Source organism: Panthera leo, chromosome B1 (genome assembly GCF_018350215.1).
Source record: "Panthera leo isolate Ple1 chromosome B1, P.leo_Ple1_pat1.1, whole genome shotgun sequence".
Classification (NCBI taxonomy): Eukaryota; Metazoa; Chordata; class Mammalia; order Carnivora; family Felidae; genus Panthera; species Panthera leo.
This window is the reverse complement of record NC_056682.1, coordinates 199,755,438-199,777,747: the sequence shown is the minus strand read 5'-3', so window position 1 is coordinate 199,777,747 and position 22,310 is coordinate 199,755,438. Positions and strand designations below refer to the sequence as shown.

At 55.5% G+C, this 22,310-nt stretch overlaps 1 protein-coding gene across 1 annotated transcript in view; it reads left to right on the top strand.

Moving 5' to 3' along the window:
* Positions 1–18,432, top strand: part of CB1H4orf50 (chromosome B1 C4orf50 homolog) — a 56,281-nt gene extending 37,849 nt beyond the window's left edge. The window contains exons 9-13 of the mRNA XM_042936938.1: positions 2,423–2,479; positions 3,634–3,816; positions 10,301–10,349; positions 12,719–12,846; positions 17,621–18,432. Of these exons, the coding sequence (XP_042792872.1) occupies positions 2,423–2,479; positions 3,634–3,816; positions 10,301–10,349; positions 12,719–12,846; positions 17,621–17,872 (669 nt within the window). The 3' untranslated portion in view covers positions 17,873–18,432. The remainder of the gene's footprint in view (positions 1–2,422; positions 2,480–3,633; positions 3,817–10,300; positions 10,350–12,718; positions 12,847–17,620) is intronic.
* The last annotated feature ends 3,878 nt before the right edge of the window (positions 18,433–22,310 follow it).

Genomic DNA, 22,310 nt, shown 5'->3' with positions numbered 1-22,310 from the left:
TTTCTGGCTCCTTTCCCGTGCAGTCTCTGTATAATCAGATGCATTTATACTATACTTAGCCTCATGTCCACGTTGCTTCATAGCCTTTGTATTTTTTTTTTCTGTGTGGTAATCTATCGGCTGGGTGCGATGTTCATTCCCCTGTTGTTGGATCTATGGTTATTTCCATTCATTTATAAATTCCTGTTTATATGCAAGAGCTCAGAGAACTGGGGGCGTACTGGTCCCGAGTGGAGATGTTGTTGATTCTTAACAGATATTGAAGAATGCCTTTCCGTGGCACTGTCACCCGCTTCCAAAGCCAAGGCAATAACCAGTGTTTCTCGCTGTGCCTCAGCCAGCAAGGGAGGGACCGTCCCTTTTCCCTCCTGTCACTGAGGTGTGAGAAATATAACCCTCGCTACACATGGTAGGGCTTTTTACCATATCCAATGTATTTTGAAGTCTGGTTTTCATTATTTTCAGTCTTTTTTCTCTCTCTGCCCTTCAATTCGAGTATTTCTTCCTAACCCATCTTCTAGTTGATGCTTTGCGGGGACATTGAGTTTACTCATAAACTCATTATTTTAGTTCTTAATTTCAGGGGTTGTATGTTGCCGTCCTCGTATTTCCATTTGGTTCCTTTTCTTATAGTTTTCAGCTCAATGAAATTCTTGTAATGTGATGATGGAACTTTTCAGTCACAGTTACCTTAAGATGGGTCTCTGATTGCTGGTTCGAGGCCCCAACCTCTCCGCAAGCTCCCCGACGCTCCCTAGTGTCTGTTTGGTGATCGCCATCCCCGTGGGCACGACGTGGTGTCTCAGTGTGGTTTGATTTACATTTCCCCGGTGGTATTTTCTCCCACCTGTTGTCTGTTTACTCTCTTCTCATTCACGTTTTCATGGCAAATGCCCCACCACACGGCGCCCAGCAACACATTCTTGCTATTTCCTAAGCGGAAGCCGAGAGATGGTTGAATCCAAGCCTGCAAATATTATTGAGTGCCTTTTGAATGCAACACAGTAGGCTTGGAGCTGGCATTTTACACTTTGATTACATTCAGGAAGGTGTATGCCAAAAAAGTAGCTATATAGAAATGTTCATTGAAGCCTGTCTGTGAAACAAAGAAACAATATAAACTTTCACAAAGAATCGGTTAAATAGATTATGTTTCAGCCTCGTGATGAAATAATATGCAAGATTTTAAAAGAACATGGTCCGTTTGTATGAAATGACATAGAAATAATGCCATGATTTTATTTTATTTTATTTTATTTTAATGTTTATTTATTTATTATGAGAGAGAGAGAGAGCACAGGAGTTGGGGAGGGGCAGAGAGAGAGAGAGAGAGAGAGAGAGAGAATCCCAAGCAGGCTCCGTGCTGTCAGCACAGAGCCCAACTTGGGGCTCGATCTCATGAACCGTGAGATCATGACCTGAGCTGAAATCAAGAGTCAGACGCTTAAGTGATGGGGCCGCCCAGGTGGCCCAAGATAACACGATGATTTAAAATCAAACGGCAATCCAAGATGTAAGACATTTGAATAGCACAGTTTCGTATGTGTAGGCATTGTGAGGGCGGGTATGGAAGGCCGAGAACAGCGTTAGAGGTCAGAGGAGGTCGGGAAGAGGAAAAAGGACTTTTATTTGTGTAGCTTTCTTTGTGCCGACTACAGAGGGAACGAGAGGGTGAGGCAGAAGGCCTGACACAGCAGCCCTCTTGTTCTGTCTTACGATTTGGTGGGTCAGCAGTTCGGACGGGACGCGGCCGGACAGCTCCGCCCCACAAAGCATCGATGGGAGTCACCCGCTGGTATTCAGCTGCGTGCAGGGCGAGGCTGGAGGGTCCGAGGTGGCTTTCCTCCCGTGCCTGGTGCCTCTGCCAGTTCGTAATAACGGTTTACCTTCAGTGAGTGCTAACTGGATGTTCTAAGCACTTCACAGGGGGCAATTCACGGACTCCTCGCTGCAATCCTCACTAATTGGGTGGGCTCTGATAGGACCCCCACTCTACAGACAAGAAGACCGAGGCAGAAAGAGAGGTGATTTGCATAAGGTCACAGTGCTAGTGAGTGGCTGAGCCAGGATTAGGACCCAGGGTGTCTGGCTCGGATTCCCAGAGGTTAACACAGCACCAAAAAAAATCGCTTCATGGGGAATCCGGGAAGGCTTCCTTCTGGAAGGAAGAGGGAACAGAGCTGGCCGGGCACCTGCAATCTGGCAGAGCTCATTCTTAGCGCTCAGAGCATCCTTCCCCGCCCAGATCTCACCGGGCAGGTGACGGGCAAGGCCCCCGCTCCCCACTGAGAACCACCCCCCCCCCCACCACTGTGGGAAGAGAGGGGACCAGAGCCAACCTCTCTGAGCCCAGCTCCCCTGGGGAGGCTCAGGCTGTGTCAACGGGGGCTGGGCGTTATCAACCATGTTGGTTCTCTTTCAGCTTGAGGAACTTCAGAGAAAGCAACACGAGGCAAATTTGGCCGTGGCTCCTTTGAAGGTAATGATGTCTGTGAGATCGATACGCGATGTCCCTTTCCAAAAAAAAAAAATAAGATAAAATAACGAGCTTAGTATCTTCCCCATTCTAGATGTAGTCCGTGTCTATTATGAAATAAAACTGGAAAGAAAACTGGGAGAGACAAATACCACCCTAAATCCCCGTTTGAACCTAGTGCTTTCATTAATTTTCTTCCAGTATATTTTGCGTGTGTCTGAGGCCCCGCCACACCTCCCTGTCCGTGTCCTGCTTTCCTGCCTGAGAGCGTGACCCAGAGGGACTGTCCCCGTCTGTCCCGACCTCTGAAGCTATGGCACGTGCTGGCCGAATGCACGAGGCCCTGGTGTTTTGGGGTGGTGCGATCCAGGGGACCCGGGGAGCCCCGGCCTCCACCTCAGGCCACCCTCCTGCCCTGCCAGCCGGTACTGGGTGCCCAAGCATCACTGCCTAGGGAATGTTCCTGGGCCTCCGGGCTGGGCTGGGCCGGAAGTCCTGGCAGGAATAGATGGTCACCTGCTCTTCTGATGGAGCAGGAGGGCACATCAGGAGGGAAGGGACTCGCCCAGGGCCACCCTCGAATGAGGAGGGTCTATCTGTCACCCCCTCCAGACATGCCCAGATGTGGGAGGTCATTTCATGGCAGGAGGGTCCCCTCTCGCACCATTCATGCAGCAGATCCCTCCCAGGGGCCATAGTGTGCCCAGCAAAGGCACAGTGATGGTGCAGGGATCTAGGGGAATGTCAGCTTTGACCTTGAGGAGCTCCTGGGCTACGTGGGAGACAGACCCACAGATATGAACGTTAGTTGCTGGGATAGAAGGAAGCCTGGAGCCGGGCACAGAGGGACAGCAACCCCTTTGCCCTTAACAATGACCATTGTACAGATGAGCAAGTCAAGGTGTAGAGAGGAGCTTGGTCACAGAGACGCTCTGAGCCTGGACCCCACCCAGAGGGCAGTGGGGAGCCCCTGAGGGTGTGTGGCTGTATGGCTACTTTTCAAAGGTGTTCTGGCTTCGGGGCGCAGGGAGGGGGCCGAGCTAAGGCGGCACAGGTGGATACAGCGCAGGGCCCAGAGCCCAGCCCAGCTGCCCGGCCCCCAAGGGTGCCCTGCCTCCGCGGACCCGCCTGGAGCACCTCTGCTCCCACCCCTGCAGGCCAAGCTGGCTTCTCTGGTCCAGAAGTGCCGGGAGAGGAACCGCCTCATCACGCACCTGCTGCGGGAGCTGCACCGACGCGGGGCCGAGGATCACCTGCTCTCCGAGACGGCGCGGGGCATGGTGGATGACGTGGCACTGGCCGAGTACGCGGCCGCCTTCCTGGCTCCGGCGCTCCCAGAGGTAGTCTTCACAGACCCGCTGACACTCTTCCTCCGGGAGCTGAGGGCACACGGCCTGCCTGTCCACCTGCCTGACCCGAACCGTCCCTCCCTCCCTCTGTCCACTGAGCCCACCCAGAACACGCCCAGGACTCTTGCTCTGGGCCGGCCCCTGCGCTCCTGGCTGGTGCAGGACGGCGAGCTGGGCATCCTTACCCTTAAAGTGCTCACAGCACATGCAGGAGACAGACACACACAGCCACAGTCCTACAAGCCCCGCGACACTTACTTCACCAGAGGGTTCTTGCACGTGTGCCTCAGGGCCTTAGCACTTACCGCGTCCTCTGGCAGCATCCTTGCCTGTCCCGCAGCCTCCCAGCCATCCTTCAAGGCACAGTTCAAGTGTGACCTTGCCCAGGGAGGCTTCCCTGATTCCCATGCACCACAGAGTCAGCCACCTCCTCTGTCCTCCATGGCACGTGGATGTTCATGACATGGCACGTGGGAGGGATTTTGCCCTGCTGTCGTGGGAGCTTTGTCAGCACCTCTCTGATGGGGCCAGAGAGGCTCCGTAACCATCTGTGTCTCCCTAGTGCCTGGCACAGAGAAGCTGCCCGGGGGAGACTGGTTGAATGAATGAAATAATGAACTGGATGAATGAGGGTCTCCTCTCCTAATAGTCAACCAAAAAGGAAACTGAGGCCCAGAGAAGTTGGGAGACTCACTCGAGGTCACACAGCCCCCAGGTAGTGTGGACGGTCTGGATGCCGGCTCTGACCCAGGTCTGGGGAGGGGCTCCTGGATCCGTGCCCAGCTCTGAACAGCAGCGTCCCGGCATTTGTGTGCAGGGTATGGTGGGTGCTCACTGAGCCCACCCTCCACACACACACGCGTGTAGACACAGCCGGCCCTGCTCCCCACGCTCCTGATCAGCAGCTCGGCCCTTCCCAGCCCAGCTCTGCAAGCCCGGCCTTCTCTGTCCCTTCCTTTCCCCCATAGTCATCAGAGGCCCCCTGGTCCCAGCCACCAACCAGCCCGGGAGATGGAGACCGGGAGGCCCAGGGATCTGCTCAGGGCTGCGTGACAGTTGAGTTCAGAGCCAGAGTTGGAATCCGGAGTCCCAGACTCTCAGTCCGGTGCTCATCTCTCTGCCCGAGTGGTTCAAACCTCTTGAGAGCCAGGATAGGGCTGAGGAAGGAAGTTAGCATGTTGTTGAGAAGCTTTGCACAGTCTCTGTGTTGACGGAGGCAGGACAGAAAGCCGAGTTCCGGGGTGTGGGCTGCAGTCACCCGGGAGGGCCAGCTGGCCCCCTGCTGAGAAGGCATCATAGCAGTGAGAGCCCCACCTCCCAGGGGCTGCTCTGAAACTAGAACTGAAATGTTCACCGGGATTGGCTGGGCTGACTCATAATGACCAAATTCACAGAGACTGATGTACAAACCTTAACACTAATGTATCAGTTTCCCATGAGAGCTAGAACCATGTGCAGGCTGAAGTTTTGGAGGGATGGATGGAAACTTGTCCACATATTCTCCCCCCGTATAGTGGAATTGTCAGGAAATCAAGTTCATTCATTCATTCCTTCGTTCGTCTGTTAGTCACTAAACATTTATAACCAGGTCATTTTGGAGGCTGGAATGAAAGCAGGGAGAATGAATGGTGTTATCAGCCTGATTCATTCATTTCCTGTAAGGATGTGCTCCCGGGGCCGGACTTGCGTCCCGGGGTGTCTTCCCCGAGACCTGTTGAAAGCAATGGCCAGTTACATAAGCTTCTACTCCCTTCTTTTAAGGACTTGGACTCTGCCCTGCCTCCTTTTGCATTCCTTTACAATTCCGCTCTCCAAGAACACCCCTATTTGCACGATCGGGGGGACGCCTCACGACTCCCTGTGCAAACCACAAAATCCTGGCTGTGCCGTTGCCCCCTACCGTGAACCTCAAGTGTCGAGCGCTGAGGGGGAGAAACGGTGAATCATTTCTCAGAGCAAACCTGCCGACAGCGGAGGAGTAGATAATCGTGAGTCGTGGTGAGGGTCATGAAGGAAGCGAAAACGGGACTGGGGCAGAGACTGACTGACTATGTGTGTGTCTCTGGGCAAGACTCGTACTTGTTCTGAGCCTCAGTTTTCCAGTCTGTAAAATGGGAACAGGACCGCCTACTGGGCAGAGTTGACATGAAGACAGCTCGTTTGTGAAGCGCCCTGTATGGGGGGGGGGTGGGGTGGTCCCACTTGGTGGGAAGCTGGTCTGTGTGTGGGCAGCTGTCAAGAGGGTGGCCACTGTCTAGCTCTATGGCCTTAGGAGGGGACACTTCCACGTACCCCTTACAGCGCTCGGACGCTGTCCCAAGTGCTTCATGGAGCTGACTCGGGAGGTCCTCCCACAGGCAAGGTGCTGTCATGGTCCCTTCTCCAGTTGAGAAGCCTGAGGCTCAGGGGTCTCAAGTCCGGCCCAGAGACACACGTCTACAAGTGGCTCTCCAGCTCGGCCTTCTCTGCAAGAGGCCGTGTGCCTGAGCTGAGCTGGGCTTTGACGTTGACAGGGGGCCCCCGCACCCAGCCAGTGCCGTCACCACCCCTGCGGGAGGGGGGTAGGGTGCGTGCGCATGCACCGTTGGGAATATGGGCGGCGCGGGGTCTGGCACGTCCCAGGCCCTCAAGGACTCGGTCCCTCTTGTTTCCGGAAGGCTGGCCCTCCGAGTGCGGCTACAAGGCCGTGATGTGTTTAAGAAACCAAGGGTGTTCCGGGCTGGCTGCAGGGCCCGGGTGCTTCGTGGAGCAGTGGTGGGAGACTGGCCGGGTGGGAGGTCACTTAGGCTGTGTTCCTCGTGAGTGGGGACACCGGTGGTGGTGGTGGAGCAGGTCCCCATGCTCTGGGAAGGCGGACCCAGCAGGTGTAGGGGTGAGACCCGGCTGCAGCCTGGGCGGGGCGGGGGGGCTGTGCACACAGCAGCTTCTCTCTTTCAACAGCCAGTGACTTGGGCTGTGAGGACCGAGGGCCAGGCGGCAGGGCAGAGCGTTGCTGGCGGCCGGGCAGGGGTGGGTTTGACGGGCGCTGCCTCTCATTCAGAGAACACAGATTCCCCGTGGAGGCTTTGGGCTCTGGCTTGCAGCCTGGGGGCGCTGCCCAGCTGGCTGGGGAGACACGGGTGGGCTCGGGGTGGGATGTGCCAGGGCAGAGGGAGCACTGAGGCCCAGCCGTGCTCCCGGAAGCATCCCGGGAGGGCCTGGACCCTGGAGGCTCAGGTGGTCTGGCGCCTGGCTTCGGGAAGAGGCTCCCACTAAATGCAAGGGTCTGACGGAGGACGGGGCTGGGGGCTGGGGTGGGGCCCAACCGGACGGGCCCCACCAGACAGGCCGGTCCTTTATCCACTAGCCGTGGGGATGCTGGCCGAGACTCAGCCCTCCCGCATGCCAGCGTTTTCCATTCGCTCATTTCCTCCTCCCAAAGCCTGCGTTTTTACGGAGGCCACTGAGGCTCCAAGTAGTCTGCTGGTTGCAGACGGCTGCCTTCTCGCTGTGTCCCCACATGTCTCTGGTTACAAGGGCGCTAATCCCATCCCGAGGGCTCCCTCCTTAGGCCCTGATCACCTCCCAAAGGCGCCCTCTGAATACCATCACATAGGGGTGCTGTGCTGGCCCTTGGCATGTCTGGCCTTGCACGTGCCCCGGTGTCTTTCCTCCAGCTCAGCTCAGGCACTGGTTCTAAAGTGGGGCATTTCCCTGAGGCCAGCTCGGCCAGCTTCCCCACCATCTTTCAGCGGGCAACACGGGGGTCTCGCCACCTCCCTGCCTGTACCCGGAGGTGGGAGCAAGGGGAAGGCAGGTTCCTTCCCTTTTTTGGATTCCTGAAAACCTCTCTGGGAGGTGGGGGTGGGGGTCTCAATTCCACCCACCCCTCAAGCTTGGCTTAAGTGGGCAGTGTCCCCCGCCCCCAGGCCCAGGACACCTGTTTTCTCCCCGGCTTCTGCCAGGACCTAGGCTGTTGACATTCCCAAGCCAAGAATGAGGCACAGCTTTCTTTGTGGTTTCTATTCAGGTGTCATCCCTTCCTTGGGGGCAGATGCCCTTGGTGGGAGGGGGGAGCTGGGGAGGGGGTGCCAGGGCTCACCCCGGAGACGGCCCTGGTTAGGGTGCAGGCACGCCCTCCTGCCTGAGCCTGAACCACCTACCCCGGGGTCTGGCCTGCTGTCAGCTCAACAAATGGCAGGTCCCATCGGAGAACTTGATGAGTGGGGCCTGCCTGGCACCCAGCAGTTCCGGGACTCGGGGGTCACTGTATTTTCTCCCGGCACGTTTGTACCAGGCAGACGGACACGCCCCAGACCCCGAAGAATTGCCAGCCTGTGACCATGGTGCTCCCCCCTCACCTTCCTAAGCTGCCTGTTCCCTTAGGCCAGGGGGCTGCGGTCCCTCCACCGGGCTCTGTGAGGCTTCAGTAAGACCTCGTGTCAAATGGCCACACGAGCTGTCACGTACAGGCACTCAGAGAGCACCGGGGTCCCCGGGCGGAGGTCGGGGGAGCTGTCTGCACCGCAGCCCTGGGCGGGGGCAGGCGACCGGCAAGGGGGCTGCTACCTTTGCTTCCTCTTGCCCTGCGCTCTCCTTTTCCTCCACCTCCTTGCTCTCCTCTGGGCATCGTCAGCGAGATCTATAGACCGCCTTCCAGAAAAGCAATCGCGTCTTCACAAGCAGCAGCAGGGCTCAGAGCCCTAAACTCCCCTAATTCATTAAATCGGCGACCCCCAGGCCTGGGCCTCCAAGGATCCAGGAAATGATTCTCCCTTTAGCTCTTGCCTTTTATGAAATTTAGAATATGGCCCCCAAAAGTTTACGTGGGGGAGGGAGGGGAGCGGCGCCCACAGGGCGAACGGTAGTCCGCTACCCTGTGTGGAGCATTTCGTAGACGTCCACTCTCCTCGCGTTCCGACAAGCCCCCGCCAGGAACACGTGAGCGCCTCCATTCTGCAGATGGAGGCGGCACGGCTCAGGGTCTGGGGTGTCTTACTTGGCCGAGACCAAGGAGGCGGCAGAGCCAGGATTCTGCGTGGCGGTGCCCGGCCCTGAGCCTCTCCAGGCCGGTGGGAAGAACGAGGGGCAGGAAGGGAAGGAGGATCTGTGGCTCCCCGATCACAGGCTGCCCCCTGGCCGTCGGTGGGATGGGTCTGAGGCTACTCTGGACACGAAGGTCAATGAGACCTCGTTCTCGTGGCGAAGGAGTCAGCATCAAATGGGCCCCCCTGGGAGGCTGGTGCAAGGGACAGTAAACGTGTGGAGAGAGGAGAGAGGGACTTGATGGGGAGTATGCTTCCTGGAGGAGGCGGCACACACACCAGGCCTGGAGGGATACAGAGGGGTCGTAGTAGCCAGAAAGGTGGAGCGAAGGCCGTCTGGGCCCCGGAGAGCTGGACGTGGGCGGGCACAGGGCTGCGAGCCGTGATGGTGCCGGAGGACACGCGGTGTCCCCGGGGATATGAGCGCAGCGCCCCGTGAGCGGAAGCAGAGGCAGCATGCCTAATACAGAAGGCTCCAGTAAGTGGGGCCGGTCAAGATGGTCAAGCCATAATCTGTGCCCTTGTGTATCCGTCGCTGGGTTGGTCAATCCATTTTCGAGGGGACAAAAGAGTCCCTTGTCACGGCACAGCCCGGAGGGGCTATGTGAGAAGCAGGTGGGTGAAATCAGGGAAGACTTCCTACCGGAGGGGACATTTCAGTTGGGTTGTGACATATACATAGAAGTTCACCAGAGAAAGAGAGAAAGGGCAGGGGTCTTCAGGCAGGGGGCCAGCTGATGTAACTACCTCGAGGACACAGTGATGGGGAAGCGAGATATCACAGTGACACACGGGCCCCTGCCCCACCAGAAACGCCCAAGAGGAGGCAAGGTCTGGGCTGCTGGTCTGGAATCTGACCCGCCTTGAAGGTCCAGCCCTGCTCTTGTTAAACCAGTCGGGACACACCAGCTAGCCAACTTTGCCGCAGCCCCTTTTGTAGACCCTGCGCGGTCGTGGGACCCAGGAGGACAGGCACCCGGTCTACACGGTGGCGCAGTGGGGAGTCCGGTTCAAGCCCGACCTGAATTCCTGGGTCACTGCGCCAGGGACCCCGGGGCAGCTCAGCAATCGGCCGGTGCAAGGTCTGGCAGGACCTCCGTGGAGGAAGAACATCTCTCCTGGAAACTTTGCCGTCCAGCCGCCCTCATTTTCTCCCCCCACTTTTCACAGCAGTTTCTACAACACATTAATCACAGTCTCCGTTTGGAGATTTAATCTGAGTAGAGAAAATGCAATGGCTTTCCTGCACCTGTGTTCCCTAAGAGCAGATTCTGGACTCCTTCGAGGGTCACGGGCAGAGGGGGGAGGGGTGGCTCTGACCGGAGACTGTGCTTTGCGCGGGATGGGGGGGTGGGCAGTGCATGACCTGCTTCCTCCCAGTTGCAGCCACCCGTGGGAGGCTTGTTCTCCTGGATCACGCGGAATAACTGCTGACTCGTCTTTTCTTCCAGACCAGCCACCGCCTGGATGTCGAGTCTGAGACAGCAGCAGCTGTAAGAGGTCAGTGCGATTTTCAATTAGCGCTATCTGTGTGCTCAGACGCCAGGACCATCTGACAGGTGGGCCAGGGTCAAGTGTAGACTGTGAGGAACCAGCCCCGCCGTCTCCCCCTCCCGCCCTACTTGGCCCTGCCTTCCCGCTCCCCAGTGTAAGGAGAACACGGGACGAGAAACACTCCACAGAAGTGGCCGGTGTCCTCAGCCCTGTGGTTTCGCTCCTGGAAGCTCATCCTAAGGAAATAATTCTCTGTGTGGAAAAACTCAGTGGACAGGTGTATTCATGCCCTGGCGTTTCTGATAATGAAAAGCTCTGTGGGGCGGGGGCCCTCCAGCATTGTCGATGAGCCCTGTCTTTTAAGAATTTAGGAAAGGGGCGCCTGGGTGGCTCAGTCGGTTAAGCTCCAACTTCGGCTCAGGTCATGATCTCACGGTCCGTGAGTTCGAGCCCCGCGTCGGGCTGTGGGCTGACGGCTCAGAGCCTGGAGCCTGTTTCAGATTCTGTGTCTCCCTCTCTCTCTCTGACCCTCCCCTGTTCATGCTCTGTCTCTCTCTGTCTCAAAAATAAAATAAATGTTAAAAATAAATAAATAAAATAAAAAAATAAAAATAAAAATTTAGGAGAATATCATATCTGAGTTGGGGAATGGAATGCACTGGATGATTACAGGGATAGGGCTATGTAAGCACATCGTCTGTATGAGTAGCAACTTAAGCGGGCGGATAAACTCAGATTCTCACAGCGGTTATGTAGAAACATGGTAGCGGATGATTGCTTTTGTTCTGTTTAATATGATTATTTTTAAATTTGTTTTAATGTTTATTTTTGAGAGAGACAGAGTGTGAGCGGGGGAGGGGCAGAGAGAGAGGGAGACACAGAATCCAAAGCGGGCTCCAGGCTCCGAGCTGTCAGTGCAGTGCCCGACGCAGGGCTCGATCCCACCAACCGTGAGATCGTGACTGGAGCCGAAGCCAGACGCTTAACCGACTGAGCCACCCAGGTGCCCCTGTTGTGTTTATTCCTAAAAAGGAAACTCAGATGCTACCTGGGCAGATAGGATTGCCCTGGTTAAGTGCAGCATGCTGCCAGCATGGGGGAAGGGATTCGTTCAGCATTCTGCTCACGTCGGATGCTCAGCAGAAACGTGGAGAAAGTGGGGCGCCGGCCGGGGTGGCTCAGCCAGTTAAGCCGTGATCATTGGCTTAGGTCATGACCTCCCGGTTCTTGAGTTCAAGCCCTACATCGGGCTCCATGCTGACAGCGTGGAGCCTGCTTGGGGCTCTCCGTGTCCCTTTCTCTCTGCCCCTCCCCAGCTCACTTTCTATCTCTCTCAAAATAAATAAATAAACTTTAAAAAAAAGAAACACAGAGGAAGCACGGATGGCATTGCCTGCAGGTGAGTGGGTTGCTCTTGAGATCTGCTTATCTGGCAACTCTTATCACAGGATCTTGTGCTTGCCAGCTGTGTAATCTTGGATGAGTTAATTAGCCTCTCTGAGCCCCAGAATCTTATCTTTTAAAGGAGGATAATATGACCTTTCTCAGGAGTGTCTTACTGACTGACCCAAAAAGAGAGATCTTTTCTCGGTCTTTGTCCGGTCAGGATGGGCCTGCCCCCTGTACTGTTGTGTCCTCCTAGCAGTCTGAGTTGGCATCTGTTTTCACAGTTGGAAGGGCATGAATTCCACTTGGCCCTTCATCTGCCACTAATTTGTGCAAGTGTCTTTCCTTCTGTGGCCTCAGCGTCCTCAGAAATGGGCTCGATTGATTGAGTTACTTGTTCCTTAAAGATTTCCAGAAGGCTACTGAGTACCAGACCCAGGGGGTGTATCTCAGAGTTTACAAAAGTGGGTCAGCTTGGGGTGCCTGGGTGGCTCAGTCGGTTAAGCCTCCGACTTCAGCTCAGGTCACAATCTCGCGGTCTGTGAGTTCGAGCCCCGCGTCGGGCTCTGGGCTGACGGCTCAGAGCCTGGAGCCTGCTTCCGATTCTGTGTCTTCCTCTCTCTCTGCCCCTCCCCCGTTCATGCTCTGTCTCTCTCTGTCTCAAAAATAAATAAACATTAAAAAAAATTAAAAAAAAAATGGGTCAGCTTGCAGAGGTGGTGGTCCCTGTGTTGAACGAGCTGACATCCAAGGAAAGAAAGCTGATGAGGGCAGGTAGTTTTCTAGGATACCCACAGCCATGACGGGACCATCAGAAGGGTGTGGATAAGGCACTCAAGGGTTTGTGGGCATCCGAGAGGGCCTCTGTCATGGGTACGTGGGGATCTGGGAATGAAAGAGAATGGAAAAGCTTATTCCAAGGCTCAGAGACTTGTGATTTTTAGAGTAGATTTCTGGTCTGAGGCTTGACTGAAAATACTCTTTTCTAGCTCAGAAATACCTCCCGAAGCCCAAAACAGACAGTGTCATCATCCAAAGACCTTTGCATTCAGAGTCCTGGCCTGTTCCCGAGGCTGAGTGGCCAGCACAGAACACGGCTAGACCGGATTCACCAAAGGTGAGAGGACATCAGTCATCTAATTTCTTCGATAAACTTTTGTTTTTATCAAGACTGTAACACACATATGGAAAATGGCACAAATTGTAAGTGTACAGATCAATGAATTATCATGGACTGACACCCCAAAAGCCATCACCAGGTTGAGAACTAGAAAAACGACCAGCACCACAGAAACCCCTTGGTTTCCCTTCCTAGTCTCTATCTATTATCTACCATTTAATTTGTGGTTTTGGTCAAGTCATGTGTTCGGTGTCTGGTTATTTTTCCCTGAGTGCTAGACATCATGTGTCAAAACCTAAAGGTATAATTTGGGGTTCTGCCTCATAGTGTATTGTCTTCATCCAGAGCGCGCTTCCTTTTGCTTGTGACAGGTGGCTAGGCAGGGCTCAGGCCATTCCTCACATCATAACCTGGTTCAGAGATGGTTTCAGTACTTACGAGTTCTGTTTTCCTTCCCGTTCACTCTCACTCCTTGGGCATAGCCTTTGGCGTCCTGACCAGAAGACTGTAGTGTTTACCAGCATCTTTTGCCCGTGGCCCTTGTCAGTCCCATTAGCTGGGAAAAGCCTCGCTTAGCCTTCTGCATCACAACTGCCACTGTTACTGTAGGCTCTCACCTGGAGGGAAGTATGGCCTCCACGGCCATGCTAGTGACTCCCGGCTTCTCTCCTGTTTTCAGCTTTAGTCCCTCAGATCCTGCCCATCTCCGTAGCTCTCAGACGGTTTAAATAGAAGGTGTGCTCTGTTCTGTCCAGCTTTTCTAGTATTTACCAGAGGTTCAGTCCAAAATGTCCTAACCAAGTGGAGCCACAGCAGCCCCTCTTTTCTCAGAGAGAACATATTTTACTGATGAGATGTGAAGTCTGACGGGCTTGAGTTCAAATCGCAACTGTAATTCAGCGTGATGTTGGGCAGAGGACTTACTATGTCTGTGTCTCTGCTTCCTCGTCTGTAACATGGGGATGATACTTCCAACTGCTAGTATGATCACAAAATCAGGTAAACAGGGCTGAATAAGTATGTGAACAAGAGAGATGCTCAGGAGAAAAAGAAAGTCGCCATTACTCAGGAGAAATCTGATCTTATTCTTAGCATTTCATCTCAGCCTATTGGTGATTTCCTTCCACCTGTCATTCGCGTGGCATCTCTCCTGCCTCCATGATTACATTAATTTTTTTATCTAAAAAATGGAGACAGTATCTACCTCTTAGAATTGTTAGGACAGTTCAGTGAAAGCACACACATAACATGCTTGCTATACTGCTTGGTACATGAGAGGTGGTCAATAAATGACAGCTATTGTTACTGGCCTTCATTTATTTTTAAAATTTCATTTATTTATTTTTGAAAGAGAGAGAAAGAGAGAGAGAGAGAGAGAGAAAGCAAGTGGGGGGAGGGGCAGAGAGAGAGAATCCCAAACAGGCTCCACACTGTCAGCACAGAGCTGATGCGGGGCTCAATCTCTCGAATTGTGAGATCATGACCTGAGCCGAAATCAAACGTTGGATGCTTAGCCAACTGAGCCACCCAGGCGCCCCTATTGGTGACCTTCTTAAACATTTTTTCCCCTGACTGGTGACTTTAATTTTAAATTACTCGTCTACAGGTTTATTACCTAAGAATGAGTACTTTTTTTTGTTTTTTTGTTTTTTTCCCAGCTTTGGTCTTTTCCTAGGAAAATTTCCTCTGACTTTTGACCTTTGGCCTGGCTTATCCCAAGCAATAGAAGGCATTCTAGAAAAAGGAAACAGTACCAGCAAAGACGGAGGGGTCAATGCTCCTCAGGTGTCAGGGGCATTGCGGGCAGTTAAACGTGGCCGTGGCAGGAAGTAAGAAGGTGTAGAGAGGGGTCTTAGAGATCCCAGTGATGATGTTAAAAATGTTTTAATGTTTTGTTTATTTATTTATTCATTTTTGAAGGACACAGAGAGAGAGAGTGTGTGTGTAAGCAGGGGAGGGACAGAGAGAGAGAGGGAGACACAGAATCCGAAGCAGGCTCCAGGCTCCGAGCTGTCAGCACACAGCCCGACGTGGGGCTCGAACCCATGAACCGTGAGATCATGACCTGAGCTGAAGTCGGATGTTTAACCAACTGAGCCACCCAGGTGCCCCCCGGTGATGATGATGATGAGAGTAACAGTGGGAAAGAAGCCCCCCGCCCCCTTCCCGAATGCCTGCTCGCCGTGTGCAATGCACTGGCTCTTTCAGTCCTCACGAGGGGCTTACAAAATAGGTGTCAGAATTTGCCCCCTTTACCTGTGAGAAAAGACAAGATGCAGAGGAGGTATATAGCCGACCCTGGGTCACGCAGTTCATAGGCAGCAGAGCTGGGGTCCCACCCAGGCAGCCTGGCTCTGGAGCTGGGGCTGCGGCCACTAAGTGGCCAGACGGTGAGAAGCCTTCACGGGAGGGATGGGAACAGTCTCTCCTGCCCCCTGCACGGCCCAGCCTGGAGTTCAGGGTGAGAAAAACCCCGTGAGGGCGTGCGCTAGGTGGTGCTGGCCAGAAACTTGAGGAAACGGGCAGAGCATAAACTGAATGAATGAATGAATGAATGAACCAGAAGGTGCTCCAAGTTTCCGGATTGTTCTTTAGCTTTCTTCAGAGTCATTGCCACGCACATCGAATGCCACCATTAAACATGCTTCCTCCGTTGGACGCAGTTACAAATCCGCGGGATGTTGGCCTGACTCTGCAGCGAGATGGTGGGATGTCGGTACAGGCATTTTTGTTCCCCTGCTTTGCGAGCACCTGGCCCACAGGGGGCCCTCTCAAGGGCCTGTGGGATGCAGAATCAGAGCGAGGGGCTGGTGGGCTCTTTGTCTAGAAGGTCACGGGGCACCTGGTCCCCCCCCACCCCACGCAGGCTGCATCCTGCTCCGCTGTGCAGGGCGTCAAGAAGCAGAGAGCCCATTGCCTTGTGGGACAACAGATTGCGAGCCATAGATCCGGGCTGGCTCGAGGGGAAGGGCTTCCTGTGGTGAAAATGAGTTTGTTAAATAACTACACTAGGGGATCAGTGACCTAGCAGCAAAACGAGGTCATTGTTGAAGGGCAGTAGCTAAATTTGTCACATGTCACAATTCTATTATTTTATGGTCGAGCTTAGAGAAAAAAAGAAAGAAAGCAGGGAGGGCCTGGAAATACACACAAATATCCCAAGAAGGCTGGTAAACCTTTGGTGATGGAGGCAATATCTGTCCCTGTGTCACAGCCTGGTCATGCCACTGCCCCACTGAAGACCCTTCATCTGTCCTGTGTGTGACAGCCCGGCTGTAGGGGTGAATGGTGCAGGCCCAGGGGTTGAGCGACCTGGGCTCAAATCCTGACTCTGCCTCCTGTTGGCTGTGTGGCCATAGGCAAGTCACTTAACCTCTCTGGGCCTCTGTTTCTTCATCTGTACAATGAGGTAATAATCCTAGTTGCCTCTTTGGGTTAAAGACGGAATGAATCAATATGTATACATTGCTTAGCATGATATCCGGCACATCATAGGAGCTCCAGAAATGTTCGCTGCCATAGGCTGAACCATAGGAGACATTGTACTACCTTCTCGCGACAGAATCTGCGGTTTCATGAGGTTTAAACTATTATCATTGACAAGTGCAGATTCCTTAAGTTGCTGGTTGCACGTTACTCTACATGCAATGACCTTCAGCTTTTAACAGCAGAATCCTGCTCCTTCTCGAAAGTCTGGCTCAGACACCGCCTCCTCCAGGAGGCCTTCCTGCCCCTCAATGTATGGTCAGTGCTCCCCTCCCGGGTGCTCCACTGACGGGTGCGTGGGCCTCTCTTCCGGCACTGATTCCGCAGTGGACCTGCACGTTTTTTGGCCTGCCTGTGCCGCTGGGTGGGGAGCACCCTGGGGGAGGGGCCGGTCCAGGCGGGGCACACGGGCCAGCGCCCGATGACCGGCATTTCCTCTCCTTCCTGGCTGTGCCTCTTTCTCAGCCATCAGTGGCACTGCGTGTGCCACGCCACCCACTGGTCACGGCCTCCCGAGGGCATGGGAGAAGTTTGCTCCCTTCTGCCCATCTGACTGCTGAGGCCCTCTGCCAGAGGACCGAGCAGAGACATAAGTAGGACTGACACTGCCCAGCATGGGGATCCTTCCTTCCGTCATTTGCGGGGAAGGTGCTTGATAACTGTGGGTGCTGGGCATGGAGGGCTGACATGCGTATGATAGGTAGGGGTGGAGCTCCAGAAAGAGTGGGTGGGGCTTTGAGGGCAGGTGGGCTTGGGTTCAGCAGCTGCATAGATTTAGGTGAGCTATTTAGGGTCTCTGAAACAGGCACCTGTTTCCCCATCGGTCATGCGGGCCTGATGACAGCCTGGTGGGAGGGCTCAGTGGAAACAGGTGAACCAGCTCGGTGGCAAGAGCCGTGGGCGGTGCCCGGCATGAGGTCGGCAGCCAGTCGACATCGATTGCTGCTTGATGGGACACTCGCCATCTCTCGTCCCTGTAAACAAGAAACGTCCCCGCTCTATGGGGACACCATCAGTGATTGTCCTGGCAGACACCTGCTGGATGACGTGGTGAGGGCCACCCCCCAGCCCCTGTTCCTCCCCCGCCGCACCGTGAAGGCATCGTGTGCCTCGTTGAGCTGTATAGGAGGACGTGAGCGGTGCAGGGGGAGCACTCGTGCCGGGCACACAAAGCCTCCGTAAATGTTCCTTCCTGTTGCCGTCTCTTCCCTGGATAAGTGTGGGATGAGGGGGCTTTTACGAGCTTGGAGAGGCAGAGACCATTTCATTCTGCTCTTGCCTCCAGCTTCCCCCGCCCTCAGGGCCGACGCCTGGTCCCGGAGCGTGTCCGTGTCCGGCTGCAGCTGCTGTGGAGCCCGCGTGCCCTGCGCGACGCCCGCGGGGAGAAGGCGGGCTGTCCTGTCCCGTCCTCCGAGCCGATGACCCCCCACCGCCCTCTGAGCTCCTGAGTCCTGCGAGGATCCTGGCTTTCCACAAAGAGCTCACACGAAGCATTCGCAGCAATGCCCAGGTCCATCAATCACCACTGGAGTTATAAATTTAATAGAAGCTCTCACGCTCCGGGGCCATTTCATAGACTCCATAAATATTTGAAGCTGAGCCTTCAGCACGGCTTTAAGGAATTGGTAACAATCAAAGCCCTCATTCGGTAGCAAGTGGTTTTGCCTCTGGCTCGGGGGTCTGTGCTGCTCGTCGGAGCTTGGGAGAAATACTCGACTGTGCCCGACACATTCCGAGAGCTTTGTCAAGGCAGCAAAGGGAATATTTACCGTACCAAAACCTATCGAATGACTGGTCCGGTGGTTCTCAACTGGGCATGATTTTTCCCAACCAGGGAAAAAATTGGCAACGTCCGGAGACATTTTCTATGGTCTTAACTCGGAAGCCGCTCACGGCATCTAGTGGGTAGATGCCAGGGATGCTGTTAAACATCCCACGATGCACAAGGCAGTGTCCTACAACACAGGTAATCCAGCCCAGATGTCAACAGCGCTGGGGTTGGGAACCCCTGAACTGGTCTATCAGCTCCTAACATTGATAGCCACAGAGACCTGTGTTGTTATTTTCCTGCCCTTGGGGCCCCTCCCCATGTGTGAAAAGAGCTTTGTCTACTAGATGAAATGCTTGATTTAAGTAATTATATATTTTACATGTTAAGGCATTAAAACCCATCAGAACTTTCTAATAAGGCCCATTTGTTCAACCAACATTTGTTGACATCCAACGAATGCCAGGAAGTATAATGTGAGGGGGAGGGAGGTAAGCCAACTCTGGTCCCTGCCTCAGTTTGCTCACGGGGCAATGGGAGACACACGTATGAACCACGCACCGTGTAGCTCATTAAGAGTGCCGTGAAGCGTGGTGAGATGAAGGTAAGGGCCCTTTCTGCCCAGCCTCGGAAAATGGAGGTCATTCAGGAGGGGATGACTGAGCAGAGCCCCTGGGCCCACTGAAGTGTTCAACACACAGGTGAGGTAGGGAAGGGTGTTGCAGTCAAAGGGAACAGCACGTGCAAAGGCCCCGAGGCATGGAACTGAACTTTGTGCGTGTCATTAAAGACGTGTGCAAAGCAGCCCCTGGCCCAGCCAGCTACGAGGGGTTCCTGCCTCATCCCATCCTGCACCCCTCTCTTTCTCCCTGAGAATAGGACTTATGCCCTGACCTGGGTGTAGGACTCAGGAGTGAAGAAAATGCATCTATCCTGAGAGCAAGCCGCCCAACAAAAGAATCAAGGGGTCTTGCACCACTTATGCCCAGATCCTGTCCCCGGGCTCACCAATCAGAGACACCATCTCTGTCTCTGGAAAGGGACTGGTGAAGGGTTGAGGGAAAGGTCAGAGTTACCTGTCCGGTTCTGTTCCCCCCTGGAATGTCTTGTCACTTCGGGCCAAGGAGGTATCGGGACCAGAGACCTGGGGCTCCCGGGGCAGCAGGCAAACGTGTAGATTGTACTTTAATGCGGTTCAACTTTGAATATTGGCAAGTGCAGGGAGGTCCCATCTACCCTTCCCCTGGCCTCCCGTAACGTTCACACCTTATACGCCTGACCACACGGCAGTGACAGAAACCAACGGATTTATTTTGAGGGAACCCGGGGGAGCCATTGATTCGTAAGAAAAGCGGGGCCATCGAGCCAGCGACAACACACTGACCTGCCGCCACCGTGATGAACCCAAGGGGCTGCGTGATGGGTCATCACATCCATCCACCTGTCCGTGCGCTGATTTGCCAACGGACCCGCCCATCCGTTTGTTCAGTGCGCATTCAGCGCTAACTGCCATGTGAGGCCAGGTCCCGGGAAGCAGGAACAAAGAAGATGCAGTCGGTCCTTATCCCCCAGGACCTCCTGGCAACCGTGCGTCCCCATCAGGTGCTCAAGGGACCCCCGATGTGGGAAAACACTGTTGTAACTACAGCCATTCCGGCCACCAACGCCAGCCACGGAATTGCCAGCCGTGTGGCGTCCTATACAGCTGGTCCCTCACGTCGGCGTGGGACCTCTCTTTGGGCGCTGTCTCCACCTTCATTTTGGGACAACGCCGTCAGCTTTGGGCACTGGGGCTACGAGGAAGAGGAGGGATGAGCCAGGTGAGGCCGGGCAACAGCCAGCCGAACCTCACCGCTAAGCCGGCCGGATGCTCTCGAGGCCACCCCTGATCTCCAGGACACTCTCCCCGGGTTCGGGGGCCCTGCCGCCTGTCACGTGAGCGCTCTGCCTCCCGCTTCTCACAGCCTGGGCCTCGGCGGAGAGGCGACTGGGGAAAATCCATTAAAGGAAGCCAAGGCAATCTTTGTAGCATAACACGGTGATTCCATAATAAATCATCTTCAAAGCCAGAAACCACTTATTAACCGGCCTGGGGCTGGCACTTCCTGCCGCCTCAAGCCGGGTCGTTGCTTGGGGCTGTGACTCCACGGTGGTGCATTTGCGATGGCGGATGAAGGACTCTGGCATTTTCTTCACCTCCACCATAGACCCCAGCCCTGGGAAGGGGCCACCCCCTCGCTGGGCCCGATGTGGCCAGCGCCCAGTCTGGTCAGGTGCCCCCGGGGTGGAGGCTGCACCAGCTGGGGCGGCAGAGTGGGGTCAGGCAGGAACCCGGCACGCAGAAGCTGGGGTCAGGCCGCCCCCCACACCGGGAACCGCGCTGTGAGTGACCCGAGGCCTCCGGGGAGCGGCCAGATGGACCAGCCCGGCTGCCGCGGCAGAAAACAATTTGTCAGAGGGCTGTCAATAAGCAGCCACGGTGACCTTCTTTGGGACTGCCTGCCCAGGCTCTGCAGAACGGAAGCCCTGAGCCCGAGCGAGGTAATGCACTCCCCCCACCCCACTCCTGCAAAAGGGCCCCACCCGGGCTCTTAAGCAAATCAGATGAGAGTGTTGGCCTGGCCCGTGGCCAAGCTGCAGGGAATGTTAGTGCGTGTCTCTCCCGGCCGCCTGATTCATTGTCCTGCCCTCCGGGGAGGCATTTTCCTCTAGTGGAAGAGGTTCTGCTCAGCAGACACTTCCTGGGGCACCTGCTGGGGCGGGTGAAGGGCCGGGAGCTGGGTCACAGGGGCCTCGTTCCAGGTTTCCATCCTTCAGGCCCCTGGCGGGCAGATGTGCAGGCAGACCAAGACCTCTGGCATGGGCCGGGTGCAGCGGGGCGAACGCCGGGCCCGGGGGCACAGAGCCGCTTAAGCAGCGAAGGGTCAGCAAGGACTTCCTGGAGGAAGTGCCAACTGTGACGGGTCCTGCCCCCGGGGCCTTTCCATCGACTCTATCTTGGTGTCCGTGCTGCATCAGAACATACGTTTCACCTTCGTGTTTCAACAGTTGCGTTGTTTTCCACGTGTGGTTTCTACTGTCCTCTTCCGACGGACGTCTGCGTCGTTTTTGATCTGTTGCAGTTCAAGCCGGTGCCGTGGTGCAAATGCTCGCACATACACCTGGCTCGAAGCACAGCCTACTGCCCGCCCCCCTCCCCACCCCGGGGAGGTCCCACTTGCAAGGCTCGGGGGTCCTGGCTGCCCGCAGCCCTGCCATGTTCTTCCAATTCAGCATCTCCCTTCCAGCCCCTACCGTGTGCCCGGCGTGGTTGGAGGTGGTGAGCTAGACAGAGGGGGCCCTCGCCCTCACCGGGGAGCTCCTGAGTGGGGACGTGAGAGTTTGTAAGCAGGTGTTTCCTTCCTGACCCAATGAGGGACCGTCTGGGTTTCCGTCCTGCAGATGCTCACGGCCTGGGTGGGACGCGATGTGTGGTGGGAGTGACCTCAGGGCTGGGGAGCTGGGATCTGGCCACCGGAGACGGATGACGACAAGGCTGCAGGCAGCTAGAGGCAGCGGGGAGCAGAGAAGGTGGCGTTCGGGCTGAGCCATGAGGGGCGATACGGTCCCCAGAGCAGAGGTGGTGGCCTGGGTGGGGCCGGCAGGAAGGGACCTAGGGCTTCTGAGCCACGCTGTGCGCTGGGCTCCGTGCTCGGTGGCTGGCACCCCAGGTCCCAGGGTCGACACCCGGCAGGGGCCTAGGAAGCCGGAGGCGGCCGGAGGGCCCCAGGCAAATGACCCCACGCAGCAGGTGGTGCCGACACCTGCATCCACAGCCCCGGAGGCTGGGTTTCCTCCTGTAAAAAGGAAGTGGCATCACTCTGAACACAGTCTCACCGCACCGGAGCCTTGCCGGGGTCTGCTGTCTGTGACACACGCCCCGTCCCTGCGCGCCCCTCTTTCCCTCCCTTGAGCGCTGGCGCTCAGGAGCTCGGCCCACACCCTGCTTCAGCTCACTTCTCTGTGCCTCAGTTTTCTCATCTGTCAAATGGGGATGCCTGCCTCCCAGGAGGGTCTGAGGGACCAGTGAGTTCACACACCCCGAGCGCTGAGAAAAGGCCCTCGAGCCCCGTGGCGAGTACGGACGTCGGTCCGATGTGTTGTCTCTGCACCGGATTTTTGAAAACCAGAAAGGATAAGAGTCCTGGGAGGCAAAGCAGGAGAGAGG